This window comes from Equus przewalskii, chromosome 3 (genome assembly GCF_037783145.1).
Source record: "Equus przewalskii isolate Varuska chromosome 3, EquPr2, whole genome shotgun sequence".
Classification (NCBI taxonomy): Eukaryota; Metazoa; Chordata; class Mammalia; order Perissodactyla; family Equidae; genus Equus; species Equus przewalskii.
The window spans coordinates 81154716-81167569 of record NC_091833.1 but is presented as its reverse complement, the minus strand read 5'-3'; the positions used below and the strand labels follow the sequence as shown (position 1 = coordinate 81167569).

General features: G+C 38.7%; 2 protein-coding genes across 10 annotated transcripts in view; one reads left to right on the top strand and one right to left on the bottom strand.

The window, feature by feature from the left end:
• Window positions 1-6244, top strand: part of ATP10D (ATPase phospholipid transporting 10D (putative)) — a 109973-nt gene extending 103729 nt beyond the window's left edge. For both annotated transcript variants that reach the window (XR_011538760.1, XM_070615019.1), the window contains 2 exons: window positions 1114-1301; window positions 4375-6244. Coding sequence is in view for 1 of the 2 variants with exons in the window: in XM_070615019.1 (XP_070471120.1) it covers window positions 1114-1301; window positions 4375-4705 (519 nt within the window). In the remaining variant the exon portion in view is untranslated. The remainder of the gene's footprint in view (window positions 1-1113; window positions 1302-4374) is intronic.
• Window positions 6245-7341: 1097 nt separating this feature from the next.
• Window positions 7342-12854, bottom strand: part of CORIN (corin, serine peptidase) — a 211759-nt gene continuing 206246 nt past the window's right edge. For all 8 annotated transcript variants that reach the window (XM_070615025.1, XM_070615028.1, XM_070615023.1 and 5 more), the window contains one exon: window positions 7342-9140. In XM_070615025.1, coding sequence (XP_070471126.1) covers window positions 8958-9140 — 183 coding nt within the window. In that variant the 3' untranslated portion in view covers window positions 7342-8957. The remainder of the gene's footprint in view (window positions 9141-12854) is intronic.

The window sequence follows — 12854 nt, the reverse complement described above, 5'->3', positions numbered from 1 at the left end:
ATGGGATGCTGCCTCAGCATGGCTTGATGAGCGGTGCCATGTCCACACCCAGGATCTGAACCCGGGAAACCCTGGTCCGCTGAAGCGGAGCCTGTGAACTTAACCACTTGGCCACGGGGCCGGCCCCAGGGGCTAGTATGTTTTATCACAATAATTCTTGCTAATTTCCCTTTGTAACAAAGATAGATCAGATTCCAGACTCAGCACTACTATGACAGGTAATGCTGATGTTACATTTAAGGTAGTAATCTGCTTTTTTTCCCTAAATAAAGTTAATTAAATAGGGAGTCAGTTTAAAGAAAAATATTAAGAAAAATAATATTGCAAGCTATCATGGATGTGAAGATGTCTAGGCTATGGTGTGACACACAGCGATTTATTTCTTACTCATCTAAAGTTAGCTAAGGTTCCAAACAGCTTTAGAGCAGTTGTCCTCTGAGGGGTGGCTCAGCAACCCAGGCTGTGTCTCACAGCTGTGCCATCTGGAATTGTCCCCAAGAGGAACTTCTTGGTCAAGATGAAAGGAAAGGAGACAGCATGGTAAATTGCACACCAGCTCTTCCATGCTTCTAACCTGAAAGTCCTGCATATCCCTTCCATTTACATTTCTTTGGTCCAAGCAAGACCTGTGGCCATGCTTAATTTCAAGGGGGTGAGGAAGTGCAGTCTTCCCAAGTGCTTATTAGAGGAAGAGAATGAGAATATTGGTGAGCAACAGCAATGTCTAGCTCCTATGTGGATGGGGTAAAGTTTGAGGATCACTGGATTGAGGTATCACCTTAAAGAAGAAACAGACCAATGAGTGACTCTATGAAAAAAAAGTTGAAAGAATCCAAACACCTTATGGTACATGGACAATACAAAATAAAGTAGTCATCAGAATTACTTTATGGCATTTGACTTAGTTTTACCGAATTTCAGCAGTGATATGAGCTCTTGCCAAAAGATGCTCTTGTCTTATCTCCCCAGTATTTTGTGTTTTGTTCACTAACATTTGTTACACCATTCACCCACTGCTTAGATGTGTTGTCTCTTCAAGAGTAATTTTGCTAGGCTGCAAAGCCCCATCAGAGAGAAAGAATGTTTATGTTCCCTGCTCTTCTTGTCTTGCAGACCTGGATCCACATGCTGGTCATCGTTGGTAGCATCTTGTCTTATTTTTTCTTTGCCTTGGCTTTTGGAGCCATGTGTGTAACTTGCAACCCACCCTCCAACCCCTACTGGATTATGCAGAAGCACATGCTGGATCCAATGTTCTACTTAGTTTGTGTCCTTACAACCTTTGTCGCTCTTCTGCCCAGGTATGGTATTTGTTTTATCTTCAAGAGAGTAGGTGAAATCATAGGCTTAGAATTCTTCAAGCAACCACTAAGAATTGATGGCAGACCACCCTGTTTAGTGTTGGAGAAGTCAGCCTATGTCTTCATTAAAAAATTGGTTTTAACAGTTTTACCAGAGAATGGTAGTAGCTTAAGCAAACTGGAAGACTTATTTCTCTCTGATGGAAAATTCTAATCTGGTTGACAGTCCCACAGGGATAGGGCAGTTTTGCTTCAGAAGGTTATCCAAGGACCTAGATACTTCCTTCTATCTTTTTGTTCTGCCATCTCTCATCTGCATGGTTGAAGATGACTAACCATCAGCACCTCCCTGTCCCTTCCCTCAGGAGGGAGAAAGAAAATGAAGGGCGAGCAGCTTTCCCCCTTTTTTCTTTGGTAATGGCATGACCCAGAAGTTGCACCCATCATTGCTCATGTCCCATTAACCAGAGCCTAGGTATGTAGACTCTGGGGGTTTCTAAAAGGAAGAAGGAGACTGAGTACTGAGGGACAAGTAGCAGTCTCTACTGTAATCTGTAAACACTGAAAACTTTATAACTTCCCTCCCTTATCTGACTTCAATTACCTTTCCCATTTTAGTTTAACTTGATTTCTAATATGGTATGGGATGGAAATGGCTAAGTATGCATGGGTTTTTAATCTATAACTTCTTTGAACTCTGTTAGAGCTCTTCCTTTTTATAGTTTTATATCTGTTTAGCTGAAACCACTACAGCAAATAATTTTTCTACCTTTTTAAATGTGAGAGTCAAAACTGTAATTTCATATTATTCTCTAACATATTATTCTGTAACATATTAACAAACTGTGGCTCACCGGCCAAATCTGGCTTGCTGCCTATTTTTGTAAATAAAGTTTGACTGGAACATAGCCATACTCATTAATTTATGTGTAGCCTATGGCTGCTTCTGCGCTGCAACAGCAGAGTTGAATAATTCCAACGGAGACTGTCGGGCTTGCAAATTCTGAAATATTACTATCTGGCCCATTAAAAAAAAATTGCCAACTCCAATCTGAAACACTATCATAAAGTACAATGGACACAAACCCTTTGTGGCTCATGGGCATCCCTTCTAGAAATGCATAGGAAAAACCCACCCAAGTCATCCTGCGGTAGTGGTAGATGTATACTTAACAATATCACAACTAAACTGAGCTGCTTCTGTAGTGCTCACTGTTTATTACCAGTTTTCAGATTAAAAGTGGACAAGACGAATTTGTAGAATTTATGAAGAAAGAATTACTTTAAAGTTGTAGTCTTAAAAAATTCCTTCAAGAGCATTAACAGTACAAGTCTATCTAATATTGTTTTGCTAGGCTGAAAAATAACCCCCTAGAAGATATCCATGTCCTACTCCCTGGAACCTATGAATGTCACTTTATGTAGCAAAAAAGGACTTTGCAGATATAATTAAGTTAAGGATCTTGAGATGGGGAGATTATCTTGGATTATCCGGGTGGAGCTTTGAATGCAATCACAATTATCCTTATAACAGAGGCAGAGGGAGATTTGACACAGACAGAAGAGGAGAAAGCACTTTGACCATGGCAGCAAAGATTCCTCGGCCACAAGCCAAGGAATGCTGGCAGCCACCGGAAGCTGGAAGAGGCAAGAAATGGATTCTACCCTAGAACCTCCAGAGGGAGCATGGCCTTTTTAACACCTCTTTTTGGCTCAGTGAAACTGATAGAACTGTGAGAGAAATTTTTGTTGTTCTGAGCCACCAAGTTTGTGGTAATTTGTTAAAGCAGCCATAGGAAACAAATACGGACTTTGAGACCATGAAGATGGGCGCCACTGTAACGAACACCTAAAAATGTGGAAGTGGCTTTAAAATTGGTTAGTGAACAGAGGCTGGGAAAATTTGGAGGCAAATAAGAGAAAAACACTAGACTTCTGTAAACAGATTGTGGGTAGAAATAAGGACATTAAAGTTCCTGCTGGTGAAGATTCAGAAGAAAGTGAGAAGCATGGGTAGAGAAAGCCATATCATCTTAGAAAATATATATGTCGTCATAAACAGGATGTTGCTAGGAACATGAACATTAAAGGCATTGCTGGTGAGGACTCAGAAGGAAATGAGGAACATGTTATTGGAAATTTGAGGAAAGGCGATCTTTGCAATATAGGGGCAGAAAACTAGCTGAATTATGTTCTACTCTTAGGTGGAAAGCAGAATTTGTAAAGATGAACCTGGATATTTAGCTGAGATTTCTAAGCAAAGTGTTGAAGATTTGGCCTGGTTTCCTCTTGCTGCTTGTAATAAAATGTGAGAGAAAAAGAACCAAAAGAACTATTAAGCCCAAAGGAACTAGATTTTGGAAGTTCTCAGCCTATCTAGATTTCAAAAGTTGCTAAAATTAGGAGATCGACTGTTGGGTGTATGCTCTAGAGAGAAGGCCAAGAGTGAGGATGGAAAACATTTTGCTAGTGTTGCAGGGATTGGATGTGTGACCCATGGACCCCTCAACCACCTCAGCAGCTACCAGGAAAGGACACAGGATTGTACAGGAAAAATCTGTGGACGACCCTCTTATCTAATGGCATAAATCCTCATGACATACATTGGAGACCCACAAGGTTTTTGAAAATGCTATAGCAGCATAAACACTACCAGCTTGGACTGAAAGGGGCACATTTGTGACAATTTGTCACAGTAGCCATAGGAAACTAATAGCTAGCATTTTTTGAACACTTACTGTGTGCCGACACTCTACCTGCTTTGTGTGTATTATCTCATTTAACCCTGCATTAAGCCTATGATGTAGCACTATTGGTATCTCTACTTTTACAGATTTTATTTATTTTTTTATTTATTTAACAAGCATTTACAGGGCACTCACTGTTTTCTAAGTGCTTTACAGCAATTTAATTAATATTGTTATCTTCATCTTATAGTTCATTATTCTCTCCCTTTACCTCAAGGAGGCAAATGGCCACCAGACTCTTTTCCTTTTCCTAATTGGTGAGTATTGTTTGTATCCCATGATGCATTTGAAGTGAATGTAATTCTGTGGTGCTTTTTGTAACCTAGGTTTATATACCGAGTTCTTCAGGGATCCTTGTTTCCGTCTCCAATTTTGAGGGCTAAGCACTTGGACAGGCTGACTCCAGAGGAGAGGACTGAGGCTCTCAAGAAATGGAGAGGGGCTGGAAAGATTGGTCAAGTGACATCTAAGTATGGCAACCACTCAGCTACCAAGTCAGAGAGAAGACCCACGCCTGGCTCTTCTGCTGTCTTTGCAATGATGTCACCAACTTCTTGTGCCGTTGAGCAAGAAAACTTATCTGTACATGAAACTGCTTTAGACTCAGACTACTCTGAAATGAAGGCCTCAGAGATAGCTGGACCCATAAAGGATTAAAAAAGCAGGCTATCTTCCTTAGAGTTGCAAGTATTTCTTCAAGTTTGGAAGAGGGACTTTGGAGAGGCACCTCTACCAAGCAAGAATGACTTGGATTTTTCCTTAAGGGACATTTGGACATTTTACTGGGTTTGGAAAAATTGATGTGACGACCTTTATTGTATGTTTGTAGATACATTTGTGAACGAGGACAGAGTTTGACCTGGACAGAGTTTAGGGAAGTAAAATATTTAATTCAGAGCCAAATGCTTTTATGAAACTTTTTGGATTTTGTAAAAGCATTTTAATTATCTTAGAAATATAAACATTTTCAAGGGGATTCGTTTGAGATGTATTTATTTTACTGAGAGATCTCAAATTCTGTGCAAAATGCTTTCAATGAGCAGACTTCAATCTGAATTTTTTTTAACTAAGAAAAAAAAGTAGTTTTTAGATTGATTAGTTAGAACTCAGGAGAATTCCACATGAAAAGATGTTATAAATGGTTAATATCCAGAGAAAAAATTCCCAAGAGCCTTTTAAACAACAGTGTACCTAAAATAGGGTGATAATTGTATTATTTAAAAGATAGTGATTATTAATAGCTTTTTATTTCCTGTGGGAAGATGCTTTTGGTCTTCTGTCTGAAGATGTTAGGCACACCTCTCTGCTCATTTCAGTGTTCTCAGGTGGAGGCTTCGTTGAGAAGGGGCAGGAGGAAGCCAGGGTTCTATAGGAACATGTTCCTCTCTCAGCTTCTACTCAAAAGAAGACTTTTTATGAGGTCTGCCTCTGTGCAGATGTTGTCAATTGGGAAACAGAGGCCATAGATAAGGCAGACAGAATCAGCTGAGCCTATAGCCCATTTGGCAATTTCCTATATTCTAAAACTGACAATACAAAATGAGACAATCAATTTCAAAACAATCTTCAAGAGACCCTCTAAGGGTTCATAGTCTTTACAATACTCTGTAACTTTTCTGGAGTTGTAACCTCTAAAACTGAGCTATTATAAATTGAGAATAATACAGGTGATTATCAGGAGGATTCCATGAGGCTCTTAGAAAAATTTGTTTTTTAGTATGTTTTAGGACAGAAATGTCTATAGCAAGTTAACTGCTGTTGCAAATCATGTATGCTGGCTTTAGTTGGAACAAAGAAACTGCTTTATACCAAATAAGGAAGTAAGGCCAGGTGTTATTCTAAGATCATGTATTCTTGTTGAGTTCTTTTAAAAGTCTATATTTATTCATCTGAAAATTGTCACCCACCAATCACCCAGAATTGCCTTCACGAAATCTCCATGCTAGTGTTCCACGTCTATATCAAGATCTTCTTAAGGACTATTAAACTGTTATTCTCAGGGCTGAATCTTCTACCTGCTACCTACTGTCCTGGTCTGCCATTATTTTGTAGCCTTGTGATATTATTGCAAATAGTTTTTTATATAGATTGATTTCTAGAACTTTCAAAATACCACATGGCTAATGGAGGTTGCTTTCTACTTTCTTATGATTTTTTTTAAATAAATTGTTTAATAAATAACATGTACAAAAAATCGCCATCACTCCTGTAGATACTCACCGAATCCAACAGTAATTAGTACCAGAACTTAGAAGGAAAATCCCAAAGCACACTTTTTACCAGAATATTGTTTTGGCCTTTTCTTATATAGAAAAATCAGTGATGGCCTATCATCTGTTATCCTCATAGCAGCTGACATTCATTCCCTGAGAGCATCATCTTCTGATAAACAAAAATTTAGAGATATATTCATTTGTAAATAAAGGATTAGAATCTAAGGATAAAAATAATAAGCCAAAATGACCAAGAAAAATGATTAACCTCCAAAATGTGAAGTATCTGTACATATGAGGAGAGCAAAGTCTTGATGGTTCATAATATGAGTCCACAATCTCTTATCCACAATTCCAAAATCACAAGAGCTCTGAAACTGAAAATACCATCGTAAATTAGGCACAAATTCAATGTCCTAAATAGATGTAAGGCTCTTTATTTATTTAGTGTAACTATGCATATATTTTGCTACAAAAATATTAATTTGTTTTATTACTGGTTGGTAGACTCTACTTTGTCTTTAAAATTTTGAAAAATTTTGGATTCTGAGACAGATCTAGCCCTCAGGCAGAAGAGATTTGGAATCTGTATTAAGCCTTTAAAGGGTCTCATTTATAAGAATAACTCTTTTGCACAAAGTCACCCAAGCTCACGTGATCTATTGCATTTTGATACTCAATGTATTTCACTGAATTTGGGGGGACCAAGGATGATATCATTGCTTCTAGTAGCCAAGAAAAAATAATTAATTATGACTAATACATTTTGGGATATAATTTTACCCCAAAAGATTTAGAAAAGAATTGGATCAGGTTCCCAAAATGTATTCTAGACATTAAAGATCCATGCATTCTTACCAAAGCCGAAGTTTCCTTGGACACTCAGTAGGTGATTTGAGATTATTAGCAACCTCTCATTTCAGACTACTCCAAGAGCCATCTGTCATCTAAAATAGAAGAACCTGTTCCTGAGAGATATAAGACAGGTAAATTTTGATTGGTGGGAAGCTCGGTGCCAACTATTATGGTGGGAGACACAATCTTCTGGGACTTGATATCCATGTTCCATATCCAAAAAAAAAAAGTTTATACCATTTTATTTAGATTGAGGGTTATTTAAAATAAGTACAATATGTACATTTCACTGAACATAAATTGAGCAAGGCTAAAAGTTGTTACAGTAAGTATGTACCTACAGCTATGACAAAACTGACATATGTTCTTAACCATTCATACAACTGTGACCACAATTCACTTGCTGGATTTCACATTCTCAGTAGGTTTATACAAACTACAGAACAGGAGATGAATAACATGGAAAGTGTCAAGACAACATTTTGGATTTCAAATACGTGTACACATAGAAAAGAGTGCAAAAATACATGTATAAAATTGCAGGTAGTCTCTCTGTGGAATGCTGAGGCAGTCCAGGTTGCTGGTGGAGGTTAGCAGAGAATCCTACTGTTTTTTAAACATTTTAGGCATTTGGATGTTGCAGAATGGATGCCTGACTAAGGTACATGTGAAGATTTGTGTTTTGAAGCTTTTTAGTGGGGAAACGTACTTTAACCACTAATTACTTCAGAAATTGATAAGTGTAAAATCACTAGCACTGGGCCTAGTGCTTAAAAGCATCTTTAAATTTTTGTTTTGATTATCAATAAGAAGAAATGGCAACACCAGATGTTAAATATCTTTCACAGAAAATTACAAAGTGTTTTACTCCATGCAAAGTTTTGCTGTGCTTTGAGATACATTTCTGTGACATTATTGGGATGGACGAACACATGAAAACTGGAATATCGAATTGGGAATCAGGTGCAATTTAATTTTCTTTTTAAGAAATTGCATCTCTCCAGTCTAAAGTAAGTTCTCCTTTAGCAAAGTTTAATCTCAACTTCATTGTCACATAGGCAGAACAAAATATTTCCCTATTTGTTGAAATCTCAGTCAACTGATAGACACTTAAGAAACCCCAGCTACAGGGAAGGGTCTATAGAGATTTTTCTATAAAATGACAACCTTGATTTAAATTCAGAATGGGCAGTCCTATAATGTCAAGTGCTAACGTTGATGTCTGAAGAGCTTTGTGTTCAATATGTCTTGCTATTTCAGCCACCAAAATGGATGCTACTTGTCTTTTACCTCTGACTGTCTTTCATAAGTTCTCAGAATTATGCAAACTTTAGAAGAGTCCTAGTAAATAATTTAAGCATGTAAATTATCTTGGCCTTTAATAAATCAAAAGCAAGTCTCCAATGTTGATACTGAAATTTGCCACTATGCTATTGGGCTTGAGAAACAAAAGCTGGCGAAGATTAGTCAGCCTGGATCTCAATGTCCTTCTTGTGATTGGATAAAGAGAATTTTCTATAACCTGTTACCCTAGCACCTGCATTATTCTAACTCTCTCCAGAGTCAATAATTTCTTGCTACAGTCGAGGTTAGGCCTGGCAAAAGAACAAAATCTGCTTTGCTCTGTTTCCAGACTTTCACTGAATTTGAAATAAGAGAAAAATACAGTTGAAAAAGAAAGCTGAATAAAATTAGACCAAAACAAACATGAAAATTTGCAGTGCACTGTTGGGCACCTCAGTCCATGAAAAGTGCTGCTGTACAGCTCTCTGCAGGAGCTCTCCACGGTCAGAAGGCATTTTCTTTGAGTTGCTGGCAAAAGTCTCCAATGATCTTTGGAATTAGTTTAGGAGAAAAGTGTGGATGTATACTTGTCTTTCAATCCATTCGACGAAATATGAGACATTGCTATAAACTCCAGGCCCCAGGACTTTGGAAAAGCAGACGGAACCCCATGAAGTTAAACCAAATAATGTCCACTCTCCTCCAGGCCGCTCACAAACAAGAGGCCCACCGCTGTCACCCTGTAATGAATAATAGTGGACGTTAGTCGCTGGCATTTCAGAGTCCTAATGTCCATGTTATCCTGAGGGCGCAATAAAGCTACAACCCAGCTTAACCAATTTCTTGAAAAATTTCAACAAAGCTTTCATTGTCCACCTGTGGCAGGAGCATGCTGCCCACTATATAAATGGAACTTTCAAATGAACATTTTAAATTCTGATGTTTAAAAGGATAGAAGTGGCTTAGGAAAGAATTATAGTCTTCCCATCAAATCAGAAGACATTTCCAGGCATTCCCTGCACTTATCAAAATATGTCATGAACATTTTTTTAAAAACTTTGGCGTTATCAGAACTATTTCTCTTATAACTAATCTCATTCTTTAACTTTGATGCATTTTATGAATGCAGAAAGTACCCAAAATGGAACATTCAAAGATTTTTTTTCCCCACAAAACAGTACGAGAAAAGTATTCTAAAATAACTCTTTACTTTCAAGCTTCTTGCTATGTGGATGATGCTTTGAGTAAAACACTCAGGGGCCACTTACTGCGTTTCTTAATAATTCTTAGGACTTTTTTCATTTAGTATATTTGAATGGAAAATACCACATGAGAATTATTTACAGTGAGGTATTTCATTTATTTATACCCTGTATTTTATTTCATATACATAGAGATTTTCATTCTTGATATTTAAGTTTAGGTGTTGCAGCTGAGTTTTATTCAGTGCTTTCACCCACATAGAGTAAGACGCCATGGCTTTATACACATTAATATTTGCTATCTCTGAAAAGAGCAGAGTAGGTTAGAGAGGTGTATTCTGCATTGCCTCAAAAGAGAGAGATTGATACCCTAGAGAATAAGGAAGTAAGTATGTGAACTCATGGTGGAAATTTACAAATACTCCTTGCCCTGCAGGAATTTCAAACCTGGAAGTACGTGGTCTTCCCACTTGAAAATGTTGGAGAATAACAGTAACCATGTTTATTGATGCTCTTCCAAACACTTTCCCTGTATTAGCTCATGTAAGTCTCGTGAAATCCCTACAAATTGATAATTTTTTTTCCTTTTTTTCCCCAAAGCCCCCCGGTACATAGTTGTGTATTTTTAGTTGTGGGTCCTTCTAGTTGTGGCATGTGGGATGCCTCCTCAGCATGGCCTGATGAGCAATGCCATGCCCGCGCCCAGGATCCGAACCGGCGAAACCCTGGGCCACCGAAGCGGAGCGCGTGAACTTAACCACTCGGCCATGGGGCCGGCCCCCATAAGTTGATAATATTTTATTATTACTATTATTATATCCATTTGGGAGACAATGAAACTGAATCACAGGTTTATGACTTGTTCCTTGGCAGAGCTAGAATTTAAACCCAAGCAGCCTGGCACCACAGCTCCACCTCTATAATCACTCGGCTATTTTGCTTCTTGGAAATGTGAGTGAATACTATTGCTATTAAAGCAAAATTGAATTTTTGATTGTGCTGTATGCTTTTGTGGAAGTGGTGATCTTTACATTCATAACTTACCAATGCTGTAAGTCTAAATAAGAAGCCTAGACCTTGCAAGGGGCAAAATGAATTGTTCTGCCTGAAAGCCTAGTTGAATTGTTTCCATCAAAATTGACTGAGAACATTTTCATTAGACATATTCCACAAAATTTTTTTCATCTCCTCTTACATGGAAGAAAGACTAAGATGCTGAGTTGTTTAAGTTGAACTATTTATTATGCCAGGGAGTGATTAAAACGAGACATTTTATAGGTTGGCTCTACACTTCCAGATCAGAAATTTAGCCAAATAATTACTTCTCATGTACTTTTTGCAAGATTCTGTGCTAGCATCTCCACAGGTGAAGAAAGCACTGTTTTCATCCCTGAGGGGCCAAAAGTCTGCTTGAGTAACATTAACACCTTTACGTGAAAGCAAAATCTAAGGCCTATAAATAAAGGAGTCTTCAAAGGAATGAGCAATTACTTCCAGCTGGAGAAGAACAAAAACTGCCTTCCGGAGACATGTCTTTGAGCTTGTCGTAGTGAGGCAGGTAGACCTTTGGTAGGTAGAAAACAAGAGTTGAAGAGGAAACAATTCAAAACAAAAGGGAGAATCCAGCTAAAGGCACAATGTGCTCGTCTTTTTGGTCCTCTTTTCCTCTGTGTAATATTGGGCTTTAGGCTGAAGTTTATGATTGCCCTCAGTATTGATCCCCATGATTTCTGACCTTAACAGAGGGACCCATGGCTTCCAAAGTGTCCTGTTGATGCAATTAAGGAAGATAAGGAAAGGTTCTGGTAAATAATCTTGCTCGAGACCTAGCAAAAAGCAGCTTTTGTTTGTTTGTTTTGAGTTTTGTTTTCTACCTGAGTTGCGTTAGAGAACATCTGGTATGAATTTAATGTACCTACAGTGCTGCATCCCCACTACTAAAGAAGTTGGTATGACCTGGTTTCTACTAAGACATCATGATATGAACATACCGATGCCTGTGTCTGTGCCTGGACCTTCAAATCTCTTTCAAAGAATCACTCCCTTCCCCTCCTTTAGCAATTACCAAGAGATGAAGAGGCCCTAGCTTTGGGTAGACCTCCAAATCCTTGTTGGGGACAGAGAGAAATGTATTCACATTAATCATTGTACTAGGAAAGCATAGCAGCCAAGCACTTGGGCCCTGAAGCCAGACTGCCTGCGTTCATACTCTCATTCTACCACCTTCATGCTGGATGATATGGGGTAAATTACTTAAGCTCTCTGCTCCCTTGTGTTCTTGATCTGTAAAATAGGAAAAACAATGATACTGCCATGAAGGGTGATTGTGCAGATTAAGTGAATTATTAGTATTTGAAGGCGATCCTGGACCACAATATATATCAACTGGTAGATGTTAATATTCATATGGTTACTAGTCATTGAGCGTATGTGCCAGGCATCACACACAGATGTGTGAAAGATAGGGGCTTTGACATACATTAACTTAGTTAATCCTCAGAACACCCTGCAAATTAGAATCAGCCCCATTTTACTCATAAGAAAACTTTCTAGAGAGGTTAGATAACTTCTCCAGGTCACATTGTTCTTACAGACAGAGAGGGGATCCAACCCAGATCTTTCAGGCTGCAAATGCTGTGTCCCAAACCCACACCACTCTGCCTCCCAAAACACTTTATGTTTGGTTTTTTGGCTTGGGAAATCAAACCTGGGCCTTTGCGTGGAGGGCAAGGATTCCTCTACCACTGCCCACCTCAGCTGGATGACTTGTGGGCAGGAGGCAGAAGGGAAGGCAGTCTCAGTGAAACTCCAAGGGAGCCATCTGCCCCCCTCTTTCCCAAGACCACTGTCTAAGGAAACACCACTGGCCGTGTCCAGTCCCCTGATTTGCCCATTCTGAAATGGACCATCAAAATGTCATTTTATTATGTTAGTTAGTGGTGATGGAATTGTTGCATCTCTTCTTCAGTTCTAAACTGTGGGGGACAATTTCAACTCTGAAGGAGTGAAATAACAAAGGTGCTCACAGCAGTGCCATATAATTAACTGTCGGCCCCACTCTGTTATAAGCTGCTTTGAGCTCTTGCATATTTTCATCACTCCCTGGGAGCCAGTCCGGTATGATATTCAGTGAGTGTTTACGAAGTAAAAATAAAAATGCTTCCCTGCACTACTAAGTTAGCAGGGCTTACAGAATTTAGTGAGCAAGAATCCCGGATGTCTCAAGGTCGCATTCAGTGACAGTTCAGGACA